Source organism: Corvus kubaryi, unplaced genomic scaffold (assembly GCF_017639235.1).
Source record: "Corvus kubaryi isolate FWS band 111438036 unplaced genomic scaffold, C.kubaryi_AGA036_p1.0 37398, whole genome shotgun sequence".
NCBI lineage: Eukaryota > Metazoa > Chordata > Aves > Passeriformes > Corvidae > Corvus > Corvus kubaryi.
In genome coordinates this window covers 11603489-11619952 of record NW_024581137.1, presented here as the reverse complement: position 1 = coordinate 11619952, position 16464 = coordinate 11603489, and the positions used below count along the sequence as shown (strand labels likewise).

The 16464-nt window shown below is 38.9% G+C and overlaps 1 protein-coding gene across 4 annotated transcripts in view; it reads right to left on the bottom strand.

Moving 5' to 3' along the window:
* Positions 1-16464, bottom strand: part of ELMO1 (engulfment and cell motility 1) — a 305383-nt gene that overhangs the window by 159225 nt on the left and 129694 nt on the right. For all 4 annotated transcript variants that reach the window (XM_042042860.1, XM_042042859.1, XM_042042862.1 and 1 more), the window contains one exon: positions 3068-3172. In XM_042042860.1, coding sequence (XP_041898794.1) covers positions 3068-3172 — 105 coding nt within the window. The remainder of the gene's footprint in view (positions 1-3067; positions 3173-16464) is intronic.

Here is a 16464-nt window from a genome sequence, read left to right as displayed (position 1 = left end):
TTGTATAAACACTGTGTTTATCTGAAGGAAGACAGCAAATAAAAAAAACATATTACTGCACTTTCAGGAATAAGTACACAAGGGGAAAAAGGTGAATGAAAGAAGTGAATTGTGGGGAAGGAGGTAAAAAAGAAAAAAACAGGGGGGGAAAGTGTGGTTATTTTTGTTTCCTCCTTCACCGTGTGCCACCCATATTTTCACCCTGAAATGCCTTTTGCTTTCAAGATGCAGTGTTACCCATCTGCTCCAGTGCTTTCACACCCATGTTCTTTAACAAATTGCAATTGTATTTACTCTTCCTACTTTAGTGTGCTAAAGTACATTAGTTTTCTACTGGTCTTTGAAGCCCCACTGCCAGCCCCCAAAAGGACACTTCAGTTTCAGATATCCTTCCAATCCAACTAATCCATTTATTATGCAAATTACTTCTATGCAGAATCTCTTATGAGAGGCAGAACAAGGATTGAAAAGGGAAGAGATTACCCATTGACTGTATTCTCTCCTAACTTCTGCTTATCCATTATTTTCATTAACGCAAAAACTAAGGGTCATGCAGCTGGGGCATCTTTAGAGTCACAGGTCAGACTGCAGGGAACTGTGCTGTCCATTAAAATGCAGCACTGCCAATACACTCACTGAAACCATTATGACTTCCTGATAGCATCCCTGCTTAATACACCACATTCTATCAAGGAAAACTTCAGATATTCCCAGTTCGTTCCAAACCAGCTCTGATTTTCAGCCTCAATTTCTAATTACTGCATAGCAGAGATAGTATCTGGGGCTTAGGAATTAACCCCATGGCACAGGAATCAATTGCACTGCAAAGAGCCAAGTTGAAAATAATCTCTCCTCCTAAGAACCAAACTATTTCCTAGTATCAACAAGGAAAAGAGAAGAGCTCCTGTCAAACAAGTTTTTCAAGCTGCAAATGTATAGCTGATTGTATAGCTAACAATTTCCTGTGGAAAATTTAGCTTGACCACAGGAGGAATTTTATTAGGGTACAGGAGTAGAAATACATCTGAAAAAATAAGCAAGGTCAACAGGCTGTACAAGTAGAGCAAATTGGTGTTGTGGGAGCTTTGGGAGCTGAAGGCCATGAAGGAAAGGAAGTGTTAGATATAAAATAAGGAACTCGAAAAAGGAACAGGCACATCAGGGGCCACAGGAAACTACGGTACACCTGTTAGTAAGTCAAGGAGATGAAGAGATAGAAAGTAGGTGTCTTTTGCAATCAAAGACTATCAGCACTGTAGGAGTTGCACAACACCATCATCTCAGAGGTGTTCCTACTGTGCCAGCAATGCTGTATAAACACTAAGCAGAACTCCTCAGAGTGGTGGATAGACTAACATACTCCCAAAGCACATTTACAGTCCCCAAAGCAGCTTTAGGCAAGCAATTGAATCTGAGAGTGTCTCCGTAAGGCACTTCTAGTGGATGTGTACTCTTTCTCAGGAGGGAAATACACGAAGCACTCAGGCACTCTCCTAACAGGAACCATGCAGGAACAAAAACAGGCAGCTCAAAACAACAAAAATTCTCAGTAATGCAGCAGCAAAAATACTGCATTATAAAAACAAGGCTGAGCCAGCAGCAAAATCTTTTCCAAAAAGTGGCTAATTACGTGCTTCACTGAATCCAATTTTTAAGACAGCATTTGCAACATGAACATGAAAAAATAAGAAAAAATTGAGAGATGCCAATGAAAGCTCTATTTCAACAGAATTTCTGTCCCCTTTCAAATTTTTCAAGCTTCTTTAAAATGTGTCTGACTCATTTGGAAGCACTGGCTACCTCTAATTCTCTAAACTTACAATTTTCAGAAGAAGTAAGAAGTAACATAGTCCAGATCTTATAAAATTTTAATGAGAAACAGTAACCAATTCTCTTTTTATAAACAAAAACACTATTCAGCATAGTTTATCCAGAAAACATGTTCTTTGTTCATTACCTGAGATATCCTTTCATTTCAGGGATTTATAAGGATTGATAAGCACTGTTTTATTGCATATTACCACCGTGCCTTTTTTAAGAGTTATTGCTAGTTTCAGACTGAGGAGAAAGATCCATTTAAAGAGCAAATCCTACAATCTCATCATCTAGTATTTTGTCCATGGATTTCGGCAGGCCCCTTGCAAACCTGTTAGAGCTTTGACACCAATTTACTTTTAACAGAAAACAGATTATAATATATATTAAAAGCTCACTCTTGACTTTTAGAGGAAATGACTGGTGTGTGTACACAACCTTCTCTAAGCAGGTCTGCATGTGTGCGTTTTCTTGAGGACTTAAACCATCCCTACAAGATCCAGACATTGACTTTCTGGAGTTTCCTCCACTCCCATCTGTGCTTGCTAGGTTTATGTTGGGAAAATACTTGATTGCAATAAAGTTCAGGAAAAGTTGTTCTCTTTGGAGGCAGGTATTATCCAGTTGTATGCCTCTTCTTGTACAGATGCAACCCATAACCCCTCTAATTACCCTTGAAATAACCGATGTAGGAAGTGGAGTGGGCAGGGGGCAGGAATGGGTCATACAAGTGAATCATGATGCATATTTTACTCCAAGCATTACCTCACCTACAGCAGTAGTTTTAATGGAAGCATCTTAACCCTCAAGACACTGCCAACACAGTCACCTATCAAGGCATTTGATCATCAAAGCCTCCTTTCCACAAAAAAACCTGTCAGTTTTTTGGTAGGCTTGAAGCAGGTCAGAGAATTCTGCATAATTACTCCTTTAGTTTATGGTCATCCATTATGCATCTGACAAAGGCACAGGGTCATTTCTCTTCTCTTTGCAGGCCTAAGCAAAAAGGAGTATTTGCAAAAAGTAATACCTAGACTATTTGACTCGGCAATGGCAGACAAGACACATCTACAGCTTTCTCCCAGAGCTTTTACAGACATGTCATGTTGTAGCATCATGTGGTTTGTCTTCCTAGAGTTTGTTGTTAATGATATGGGGATTTTGAACCTCCTCTTGAAAGTCAGCTGTAAATAGGACATAATCACTGTGAACAGGCAACTGCAAAGACCTCCATGACAAGAGGAAGCCTTACCCGAATATAAGCATCCTGGTGATGTTTAGCAAAGTACAGCATGTTGTCGAGCGCCAGCATTCCAGGAGGGGTCTGCGTGAAATCCATCGCTGGGTTTACATGATTCTGCAAAAAGAGAGCAAGATCACTCAATGAGCACCTTCACAAAGGCTATCAGTTCCCCAGTGTTGATGAGCACCATGGCAGCCTGCTGTGTCAAAGAATGTCCAGCAACAGAGCTCTTTTTGCTGAGCTGAAAACTCTTAACAAGGAAATGGCCCATGCCTCGAAGAACTCTAAAACCAAATACAGACACTATGAAGTTGGAATGTCAGTAATTCACTTCTGCAGCTATGGAATGGAGTTTCCCAAAGGCTGAATGCTTTAGAAGCACAGACACCCACGTCTTTCGTGGCAGGTAGACACCTTGGAGGTACTACAGACTAAAAGTACACAAAAATACAGATGTTTGAGCAAACAGATACCAAAACACCTATTTATACAACAGCTGCAGAACGATTTAAAATAAACCACCAGAAGGAGAAAAAAACTACCACACTAAATTGCTGTATTAAGTCTATTGGGTCTTGTGGACTCCTGAACACAAAGGGCCTCAGATAAAATTTTATATGAAAATAAACAGATTCATCTTGTGGAATTCAGGTACATTTTTTGTTACATTCTGAACCTATGAATTTCATCTATGGAATTAATGAATGAACATACCAAATGTAATCAGAGCTCGTTAGCTTCCACATGCACATACGTATTTCAGATGTTCAGTTTCACACAGTACATGAAGAATTACAGTTGCCCAAAATATTCATTAACCCAGCTAATTATCTGATTGGATTGAATTAAACGTACATTTGAACAAGTTTCATGGTTTAGACATGAAAATTTGCCTTGTTACACCAAAGAAGCTGCTCAGAAGTCCCAGGAATATGTCCCCATCAAAAAATGCCTCCCTTCTGCTATGCTCTTTTATCAGTATCACCTTTGCAATGTCTCCTGCTCCACTCATCATTCTGACACAGAAAGATTTCCCTGTCTGCTTTGCAATGGCACTTCTATTCTGTGAGACCCAGCTGACAGGGACTTTAAAAGTGCATTTACTACCAGAAAACTGGCGAAGATCAGCACAGATTTCTTCCATTACTCTGTTTCTGCAGTGTGTTCAGGGTCTGATCCACCCATCTCACTGATAAAAGCATGGGTTTTACTACTTTTCCTTCTGTTGAGTCTGTCAGGCCGTAAAGTGGTAGAAATGAGTGATTCCACTTTTTTGTCCATTTTATCTTCAAATGTATCATACATTGTTTTTAGCCAGTCAATAATTCACAGTCACATAAAAGATTAAAAATAGTAGAAAGCAAAATTTGTACATTAAGATGCCTGCTGCAACTTCAAAAGTAGACAAATATATTAGTCTGAAAATGGCATGCACAACCTGTTGGTTGTACATTTGCAGCTTAGGAGTACTGGTGTACAAGCCAAACAATCACAGGCTCATTATGGAATCAAGAGGATGCCTGGAACCCTAGATTTTATATAGAAAGATTTATGTAATAGGTATTTCAGAAGGGTAATTGTCATTTAGGAAGGGAAACCAATGTCTTACTGAGTTGTAAGTTCCAAAAACTCCCCTTTAAACTTTTTTTTCCCACACTGCTCATCTGAATGACAGACAAGAGCCCTTCATGGCTATTTCCCCAACTCAACTTTCATCTTCCACATTGATGCATTTATCAGTCAGAACATTTAAAATCAGTACAAAACTGCTTCGAACACATCACAAGCCCTACAGACTTCAGCTTCTGGGAGGAGAAAACTGCCCTTCCTACAATTTTCAAGCATTTCAAAAAAAGCATTTTAAGAGAGGCTGAGTCTGGCAGACACACAAATGCATTTGAAATTGCATCCATTTTGGCCATAAAGTACAAGTCCTGAGGAAGAACTACAGCATAGGGCTGAACACAAAGTCTTGGCTCCCATGCTACAGCACAGGTAGGATACACTTGGATAAATACCGGACAAGCACAGAGAGTTTCAAGACCCAACTATATTTCTCCAGATATTACAATACTAGTACTCATTTCACTGGCATTTACAATGGTAAATTAAAAACAGGACACAAATAAAAAGGCTGAGCGACTGTTGCTTGAACAGTTCTTTCCTTTATCCCATTCTAAATTGACAAAAACCAGCGAGGACACGAGGAATCTCACCACATTTAGTAAGGATGACTCATTTTGTCTCTTACCATCACTACTAGTTCTATGTTCAATCAGAAAAGCCATCTTTCAATCACCTTTACTTTATCTCCAAGTCAAGCCTATAAACCCAGCTATTTTCAGTTTGTTTCTGTTTTTCAAAAGTTTCTGTCACGTGGGATCCCAGGATAACTAGGGCTTGATCTTCAACTGTTGATTTAAATAACTAGAAATACACCAGCAGATAATAGCTGAGGATCCACAAGACAGTTCTGGCATGTGTGAGACAATACAATACCTTCAATTATTCTTCAAATTCAAAAGGAATGTCAGACACTGTTCCCTTCCTTTTTCCTCCCTCCCCCTAAAATTATCCTTAACATGATGAATATTTGTGGTTGAAATATTAAGTTATTAAGAGTGGGTTTAGAAACGAGATACAAAGCTAAATTATCTAAAATGCTGTAGTGAATAATTCAGAAGTAGGCAAACATGCCACCTACAATATAATTTATTAAATATATGGAACACAGTGCTTCAGGCATATTAGTTGCATCCGTTTAGTACAAAATGTATGGCATTTTTCACTTTATGAAAAGAGAAGAGTAAGAAATACAAATGAGACAGATTTGTTACCTCCAATTTTTCAGATAATTTTTGATTTTTTTCCACTAGGCTGAGCAATATCTTTGCATTTTTCAGCTTCAGCACCTAAATGGTATTTAACAGCTTTTGCTCTTATGCTGTACATGTTAACATACCAGAAGCACCAAGAATTTGTTAGCCAACTTCATAGGATACTGTGGAAACAAAAAAACCATTGTTTTTGATAAGATGAAAAACCAAAATCATGTCTGCTTGTGCCATTAAAAAAAAAAAAAATTAAAAAAATCACGCGGTGTGTTTCACAATATGACAGCTATTCTGGCTAAATCCCTGTGCAGTAATTACATCCAGACAACCTAGCATTCCAATGCAGTTCTAGCTGTGTAAAGCTTTCTTCTCTATCCTGAATGGCTTCACTGTTTTACTTCTGGCTCCTGCAGCAACCTCTGGGGCACGTATAGATTTCAGTGGTAGGAAAGTGTCCTCACACCGAGATGCCTGTTCACAGCAATGGGGTACTGTCTGTAATTGCTAATGGAATAAGGACCCCTCAATCCTTCTGTTATTCCCAACAACAGTATCTTCCACGTGAATATGCTGAAGCAAAGGAACTACTTATTTCCCTGCAATTCTAGGCCATTAACACACAAATTTATTGCTGTCTTGATAGATATTGACAGCTTATCACAGATTTTGCACCGGTACTGTGTGCAGCCATGTAAATCAGTTGCTGAATCATGCTAGTTTGTCCTGAAAGCAGCTTGAAGAAGGTGCTAGACCCCTTAACAGTTTTCCAAATCCCAAAGCAGCTCAGGTGAAACCCTATTCTCCATGCCTCACTCCCATAAGTGCTATGACAAAAACACGTCAGAAGTTTCCAGGGAAGAATCAGGACTGCAAAAAAACCAATGACAGAAGAACTTCCAAATGTCAGAAGAATCCAATTTTAATGGTGTCATTCTAAAATGAACCCTCTCAAAATTGGTCATTTTTTTTACAGAAAAAGGAACAATCTGTCTACAAAGATAACACTGGTGACAGCAATTTCTTTCTCCCAGCTTCAATTACTTTCTTACTCATTTTCTTCTTCCTTTTAAAACTAAACCACTGTTCTGGGGGTAGGAAGAAAAGCAATCACCTACCTGGTTCTACAGCACCTCTGCAAAAACTTTCCCTGGATCAAATCAGGAAACCATAGTAGTACATACATGGATATTTGTTCCTAATAACTCAGGACAGGAAGAGTGGGAACTTTTAAAGTGAGATTTACATTAAATTATGAATTGATAAACTTATGCTAGAAGTATCAACAAGCACGAAGACTCACCATTTACCCCTTCCCTAAATAAACCGGAATCTTTACATGCAAAATGTTCCCATCTGTTCATTTACACAAGAATTACAAATAAGGAAAAATGATACATTATAAAAACCAACATTTGTGAAGAGGTAGTCAGCTAAAATTCTTAATGAGGAAATATTTTTGTCTTTTTATTTAGCAGCACTATATTCAAAGAGATGATGATGATGCACACAGCTTCTATCATTCCACTTAATGAGATATAACATTGACTTGGGAATTTTCAACCTCTATGTAATCAATGAAAGCAAGAACTGGCAGATTTGTTTTTCTCTTGGTAACTATTTAAATATGCAAATGTGAATACTTTTTTCTACAAAAGCCTATTTTTTTTAAATTTACAACAGAACTCAGTGCTACAATGAAAATGTACCTGGAGGATTCCTGAATTAAAAACAAACAAACAAACAAAACCACAAAAAACCCCACACTCTAACTCAAGTGAGAAGTACCCAAAGCTCAGCAACTGCTATAAATTTGAAAGAATATGAAGAAAATAATTTAAGACACTTTCAGTGCAAGTCATGTAAACCCCATCCCCACTATCCCACCACATATAAAGAGCTCCAGTATGTTTTTGTACTGGATATAATTTTCATGAAGGTTTACAGATTATATTTGTATACAATGATGGTGGGTTTTCCTTTAACTAATTTCTAGCTCTTTTTAGCTTTCTGTTTTGGCAAACATTTATCCATGTCTACTAGCAAGTAGAAATTTTGGGGTTTGTTTTTGTTTTTGGTTGTTATTGTCATGACAGCTTTGGGATATATATTAGTAGACTACAAATGTTATGAAACTCATTCCTGCTGAGGTAACATGTTAAGCAACAGACTTCCTGGATCAAGTTTGACCTCACCAATATGGACCCAACCTTCTCAATAGCAAAGAAATTTTAAGTGCAATCTGCACATCATTTGCCCTACAAAAGATAAAAAGCAATAATTTGACTACCATATATCCTTAATTCATTGAGCTACTATGTAATCTAATGTAAAGAACAAGAGTTCTATGTAAGTCACCACCAGAAATCCGCCCCAGTCATGAAAAGATGCTATGGTGGTAAAAATAGCAAAAAATCTGAATGTTAAGGAGGTGCAATTAAATCCCCTAAAAATCACTAAATAGAACATAACAGGCATGTCAAAAGCTCTACATATTTTCAGTCATGAATAAATTACACATTATAAAGCAAGACAAAAAGCTCTTGCATAATTCTTTGTAGTTTACACATGCCTATATTACATGGAGCTAATGCTTTGGATTCCAAAATCTTAAACCCTATGGGCTGGCAATAATTTGAAAGCCTAGAAGAATCCAAAATTACTGCTGTAACTCAGAGTGATCAGATCTTGTCCAGCATATGAAAACTGTAAGCCACCTTTCCAGTTTTATTATAGTTAATAAGGGCAAATTTTAAAGTTAGATACATGTTTAGCACTTCACAGATTGTTGACTTCATATTACTGGAGTAATGTTTACTGGGCAAATGTAGTTATCAAGCAGTAACAGGTCATGTACTCTTTCAGGGATATATAGAATGAATCAATGGGATGTGGTCATTTCAATTAAATTTTTTCAGCATTGAAAATTAATTTCAGATATCTCACCATATCCACTAAGCTTACAGAAAAATAGAATAAGCAGTCACATATCCAGTTGCAGATATAGCTGGACTGGGTCAAAAAACTAAAAGCCATACTAGTTTATTTACTGAGATTACTAGATCACTTTACAGCCAGACCCTGCCAGATTTTCTGTCTACCCTGACTTTTTGGGCAAAGTCAGTCCACTTTAGATTAAACTGCTGCCAGGTGAGATGTGAGCTAATCCAGATGGCTTTCACTGCAGGGAATTAGGGACCCGTCCCATGAGACTTTCTAGAGGCCCAGCTGAAAGGGTGTGAAGCAGATGTCCCTCCAGCCAGGGCTGCTGGAGAGCAACCAAGAGCTACAGCTTTTCAGATAGCTCCAGCTCTTACAAAATCACAATGGAGTGTATTACCCATGCCCTGACCAGCAAGACACTTTTGTATTGTCTGAACTAAAACATCCATGAAGAACACTGGTAAGAACTGGCACAGAGCACCCCCAACCTAAAAAGAACCACTGTTATAAATACAGGCTTTTTAATGACTTTGGAGTGTGTCAGGAGACGACTGGTTTAATTTTACGAATGTCATTAAAGCAGTTTGCCTTCCCTATACAGACAGGATCTAAAGCGCAAATTCTCATCCTGCCCAGCAGGAGAATTATCAAGCTAGCAAGAAGACAGTTATGTGAGAAAACAGTGTGAACAGTGCTAGCAGGAACAGCAAGCCAAAGAAATTAATCCATCTACACTTGGATACTGCAAACGAACACAGATTAAATGTTTGCAACTAGACAGAAGTCATACCTGCAAGAATCAAAATCTACCTCAGTAATTTTATCTCTGGGACTCCTATCAAATGTGTCAATTAGTTAGACTTAGTGTTCCTAAGTCAAATTTTGTCATGAAAAGCTTTTTTTTGAGTTTGAGAAAGTTTAATGCCTGTTGAATAAGGTAGATTGTGACTTCCACTCATTATCTAAGCATAATGGCTCCATAATTCAGGAGAAATTCAGAGCTCTTCAACAGACATTTTTTACAATTTAAGGAAAAGATACAAAATAGTTAATGAGTGTACATATATATTTTAGCATATGGCCAAAACAAATGAGTCACATTGCCCATCAACAAGGAACAATTTTCAAGTGAAGTAAAATGAAAATTTCAAAACCAAATAGTGCCAAATCTTGGGCTGCTTGAATCAGAGTTTTCTAAGCCTAAGACTAGTAGGAGAGAATATTTTTGATTACTTCAGTTGCACTCCTGGCATTTTTATCTAAAGTTAACCTTTTTGACATAATATTTGCTTCTGTAATTTAAGGTGCAATAATTAAAACAACTTTTAGTTTTATTTCCTTTTAAAGAAAAATTACTTAAATTATAGGCAATCAAGTAAAATCAAAGTCAATCAAGTAAAAAGAATCATTAGAACTTTCCTGAGGATGTGTATCTACAGGGAAGCCACATGTGAGGCCACTTAATTGCTGAAGTGGCCTCTCTCGTATGTCATCTCTCTGAAGAGTGAAATTTTGAATGGGATCCTTCCTGCTGCAGCAACTCTCATCCCCAGTAAAGGATATGATGCTTGTGTACAATGGTAGGCACAACCACAGAACAAGAAGATTGACACTCCATTTGTGCAGTGAATTATAGTTCTCTTGGCATTTCATTAATACCAACGACTGTGGTGGCTGGGGACATCCCTTCATCCTTACAGTCTGTGCTGCTTTGAGAACAGAGAGCTTGGAAAGGAACCTAAACCCAATGCCAAGCATCACAAGGTAAATTGGGATAGATCTTTCTCTCCCTTTCACTGTTACTGTAGAAAGGTTTTGTTATTTTCCTTTCCAAGCAAGCTGGCTAAAACCTCTGTCATTTGCAAAAGGAAAGGCCCAGGCTGTGTTTAGTTCAAATAGAGTAGAGAGGTCAGCCCTGTGTCTGAGAAACTCCAGTTCAAAACGAATCATCCACATGAATCTAGTGGCTGCCTGGCAGCCAGATACAACAGCTGTCCAAATTTAAAATGGAAAATTCTCTCCCAGAGCTCTGGAAAACAGAACTGGAATGGCTTTTGCAGCCAGGCATATGTACCTGCAAAACTGGGTGAAAAAGCCAGCCACCACTTAAGGAGCTCCATGGTTCACACACTGACAATTTTTTTATTACCTGTGACCAGGTCAAGCTTCTAATAATCACAGAGGATAAGATTAAAACTAATCTACAGCAAAGGAGCTGTCAATATATATGATATTTTAGCTACCTTTGGGTGGACAAGTACAAAATTACCAGCTCTACAGTCAAATCTTTCCCTTGCTGGAGTACAAACAGCCAGGCTCTGCAGATGTCAGGGACAGGTTTGGAATACCTCCTAACATCTTTGAGTCATATTCTGCTTTAAGTCAACAATAACCTATGCCCACCCTGTAGGATACCCTCCTCTGTCCTCAACAGTGAGGTAATAAAAAAAAACAAAACAAAACTAACCCAAAACCAACCAACCAACAAAACCAAAAAAACAATCACAAAGATTAAAAAATGACTGGATCCATTCATTAGAGGATTTCAGTTCCCTTGACTTCCATTTTTCTTTGCCTCCCTCTACAGGAACATGAAGCTCTTGTGACTAGAGTTGGGCTCTGCTAAATGTTGTTATGTTTTGTGTGTCTGGGTATTGTTCTGCTCTGCCTTCAGTCTCCTCCAGACAAATGTCGAAAAGAGGATGGAGCTGCACCAAAACATAGGGAGATTTTTTTTAAAAATAAGGACATTTTAAAAGAAGACATATCTCTACTATTCTACGATTTTATGTAGGGGCTGTGTAACAACCTGTGACTACCTTTAGCTACCAAAATATTCAGAATTCAGATATGAAGGTGTTTCTAATTCGGGGAAATAAATTGGTTATTTAAAAATAAGGTGCCTTTCTCCCCTTGTCCTTGAATTCATTCTCAGGCCTCAGTTAATGATTTCTCATATTCAGAAAGAATGTCTGTAACTCTTTGTAACTGAAGAAATCTAAATATTTTGTGTGCTATGTTATTTACCATCCTTTAAATCTTACAACAGGCAAAAGCACCCCATGAGGAATGAGAGGAGGAGGAAAAAGCAACATGCACATCTAAGTAACACACGTATCTGTTTGCAAGCATGTATACACTGAAAAATTGCATAAACTTAAATAGTTGCTGTAATTAACATTAAATTGAGTTTGCACAGTTTCACAAAACTACCATCATTTAGCAAGGGTTTGTCTAGAACCAGCTATCCAAGCCAAGTCTTGTGAAACAGATGAAGCTCACACAACAAAAGAATAGAGATGTCATTATGTCTGACCAGTTTTGTGGGGGATGTTTCCCCAACTTCTTTTGTGTGTGTGTGAATTCTGAGACACGTGTGGTACATAATATACAGAGAAAGACATCCAAGATCCATCTACCTCCCAGTGAAGGGGTCAGAAAACAATTCTTTTGCTATGATACGGTTGAAACAAACTATTCAGCCCAACTACATTCAAATCCATGGAGCTTGCCTGCCCCCACGAGTTCATAACTGGGATGCACATAATAAAGAAAACAATTCAGTGAAACCATAAATAGTACATATAAAAAAAACCAAAAACCAAAACCCAAACAGAAATGCAATGCTCCATTGTGCCTTATTTTAAATTAGCACATTTACATTTGTTAGTGGATTTTCTTCAAGAGAAGCATGTTTTTTCAAATCACAAAGAGTTTAATATTTTTATTTTACAAGTTTGCAATGGAAAATACCAAAAAGGTATAAAAATACTAAATAACAACCTTTTATTCTCCCTTCTCAAAACAATTACTTCATTAAGAAACTGATTTAAAGGATGATTCCTTCAACTAATATTTAAAAAATCAAAACACGAAAGAATTGACATTATACAGAGCCAGTTCATGCACCCTCACAGACACACAACCACAGATATTTTATTCTGGTTAGTTTTAAGTTCGTTCTTAAAGTGATAGTGGAAGTTCAAAGAAGATGGCCCACTAAGATAGGATTTTTTTCTGTCTTTTCTCCCTGGAAGGACTGAAGTTAAGTGGAATTCAGCTGCATGGTAAAAGGCTGGTTTATTAATTTTAACAGTATTCAAGTTGCTAGATGCCCATAGCTCCTGACAAGTAGTCCTGGGAAATCACATGCATGGTAAACAAAAACAGCAGCTTTAACATAGGGATTTTCTGGTCTCTGTTACTGGTCACCATAAAGATGCATCTGACCCAGGCATCTCATCCTGTGCATATCAGCTCAGATCAACAGCATCAAGTTTATACAAAATTAGTAGCTTCTCTACTGCACAGATGTCATCCATTGCACATGTCATAAGGTCAGGCTTTCCTGGTTACAACATAACCCATTTTTGTTAATACGACAAAGTTCCTCAAGTTTTCTCCCAGTCATTTAAAACCTCATGCCTCCAAACAGCAGTAATTCTCTCGCATTCTTCTGTTAGCACTCAGGATCAGCAGACAACAGTCTGACAATGAAGAAAAATTGCACTATCTTTAGGCTTTATGGATCAATTCACAGTTTTCACAAACCATTTCATCTTTTGTCATTCTTAAATATTTATTCCACACTGCAATCACACCTGGCTGAGAAGATGTGAAGTCCCCTGACATCATCTGCCCCTGTGGACTGAGGAGATCACCCCTCTCTCTTGGGGGAGTTGCACCCCCATTCACATGTAGGGCAACCAAGCTGTTCCTCTGCTCGTGCCTAGCGGGCATCTGCCCACACCTCCTTGCACTGCTCAAAGTGCTCCAGGGACTTAACGAAGAGATTTGTGAATCAAACACTAACCCTGGGGCCTACCCTGCTCTAAGTTATACCAGAGGCTTTGTCTCTGAGCTAATGTGAGCCGATACCATTGGCTCCTGCCGTGTTCCCTCTGCAAAGAAGCCAGCGAGCTCAGCCAGCAGCACCTTTCCTGATGCCGAAGTCGCTTCAGCGATGCACAGAAGTAACGCAAGTGAGAAGTAACAAGTACTGCGCTAGATTGGCGCCCAATGTGGGGCAGTACTTGTGCTCGAAGCAGGAGCTCTGGCGTGCCCCTGGTCAGAGTGTCAGTCCAGCTGCGTTCTTCTGTGCGTCGCTGCAGCGACTTCGGCACCAGGAAAAGAGCTGCTGGCTGGGCTGGCTAGCTGGCTTCTCGGCAGAGGGAACACGGCAGGAGCCCATGATGTCAGCTCACGTTAGTTTGGAGACAAAGGAAGAGAGAGGCTGTTCTGGTCTGACTCCTAACAGGTTTATTGTTAGAAGTTTCGCAACCTGAACAAGCTCAGAAGGGATGGAATGCGATGGGAGCCTCCCCCGAGGCTTGGCCACAGTTTTATAGGGAATTTGAAAACCGCGGTGAAAGGGGAAAACAACCAATGAGTTACAAGCCAGGGGGAGGATACAATTTAACAAGAACCACTGGGGGAAACGGAGAGGCGGGAGTTGTAACAAAGAACCAGTGAACAACCGAGTAACCGAGAGTTTTCCCGACCCGGGGGAGGTGGCTTGTACCCGGGCACCGCCCAGGGGGTGTGGCTTAGGCTTCTGAGCTGCCCATCAACCCACCCTCTGAGTCTGCCTCTTCCGGAAACTCCATCCAGGGGATGGGCTGGGATTAATTGGCATATTGCTGCCCTGTCCCCGCAGGGGGCTGGGTCACCGCAACACAGTGTGGAGAGTGGTTTCAGCATGACCTTTGCCAAGTTGCAAACCTCAGCGGGGAGTGTTCCATTCTGTCTGCAGCAATCGTCTTTTCAGCACAGCCCTGGTTTTCCACAGCCTAGCACCAAACACATGGCGTGGCATGGAACCATGGAATGCTTTGTTTATGGCAAACAGTAACTTAGAACTATGAAACTTTGCTTATGGGAAAGAATGCAATAGGTCACACACCTTTGAGCTCCCAGCAGCACCAAGCATGAGAGTAAACTTGTGGGATTTCTGGATTTCTCCCTCTCAGGTTTGAAGAGAGATTGATGCTTTGCTGCTAATGCTCACATGTGCAGAACATAGTCTTGAGTTGGCATCAAATGTAAGTTTTTCTGATTGCATCTATAACTACATTTACAAAATCCTCTTTTACAGATTTTTAGAAACTCCTTGGGGGTAAAAAAAAAAAACCAAAAAACAACATCTAAAAATCTCAGACTGCAAGAAAGCATCCCTGCCACATAGCCTACACAAGGTTGAAAAATACTCAGACACAGGAACAAACTTTATTTTGGGGGGGATGAAATATCTCACCAGTAAGTGCCAGAAAGGAAACTATTTACAGTTCACTGTATAACAAACCATAATGTGTAAGCCAAATTAAGTAACCCACAGAGGTATCATTTAGCCTAAACATCAGACATCTGCTGGCATTCAACTGAGAAATGGGAATTTGCAGCCCAGAACAGTTATTTCTACTATTTCTAAGGCTGGAAACATTCTGCATCCATGCAAGCAAGCTGTTGAAAAACTTTGGTGAGCGACTGCCAGCTGGTGTGATACTGGTGCCCTCTGCTGTCAAATACTACACTTCAGTTACCAGCTTTCTTTTAAAATGAGGTTTTGCTATACTCCAAAAAATATCGAGCCGTATACAGCGGGGAAACCAAGTATTTCTATCTGTAGGTGCATTATAAAAAAACCCAATCCTGACAGACATTTAGTATTACTGCAAAGAGAAGATCTAAATACTCTCTTAGAAAACAATCAGTGAGACTTCCACCTGGAGCCCCATATTGTAAAACAATCTAAAATATTCATCTAATAAATTAAAACATTCCTTTGTTTTTCAACAAGCATAGTGAAAAAACAAGTGAAATGGAGACTTTGTGGGTTTGTTTTGGGTTTTCTTTTTTCGTTTATTTTCAGGAAATAAACTAAAAATGTCCCTTTTCAGACTGAATTTTCTCCATTTAGATTCAGAAAAATTAACTGTAAAATTAACAACTCGCTTGAAGATTGCAGCTCCTCCAAATGCCACTATAGACTAATAAAACCATGAGTTACATCTTTAGTATCATCATCAGTACATTTATATATCCTTACTCTTCCATTCTGTTTTTCTTTTCTTGTAGTTCATGTATTTTGTTCACCTTTGTCATGCAAGTTTCAGCACCTTTCTTGTGGTTGCTCTGCCTAAGATAAAGCAAGCAGCAATGTTCACAGAAACATCAGGGAAGAAAGATGTCAAAAGCAGAGGGAAACTTGGGAAAAATATCTAAATCACAGGTAAATCTGGTTGTGCCACCTGCAGTTCAGGTTGTCTGACACTTTCCATTTTTAAACTTTCATTTCAGATTCTTTACAATTATTTTGAGTGTTAGAACAGAATACCTAGCCTTTTCTTTCTGTTCAAAAGCCTTAGCAAGTTTTAGCAAATTATTTGACCATTTTTAGGAATGTTTTATTAAGCACTGCATTGCTCTTACTAAATCAATTTTTGCATAATTGTTTTGTCAAAATCCCAGCCCACTCATTTTATGCAAGAAAAACTTCTAAGACTTTCTCTTGTGTCAGTCTTGAAATTCCTGTTGAACATGGGCTGCAATTGACTGCATTATAAACACTCAGGATTAATTGAACTTAATGAATCTCTTTGGAACCCACAGGTTTTTTCTGAAGATGTTCCCTCT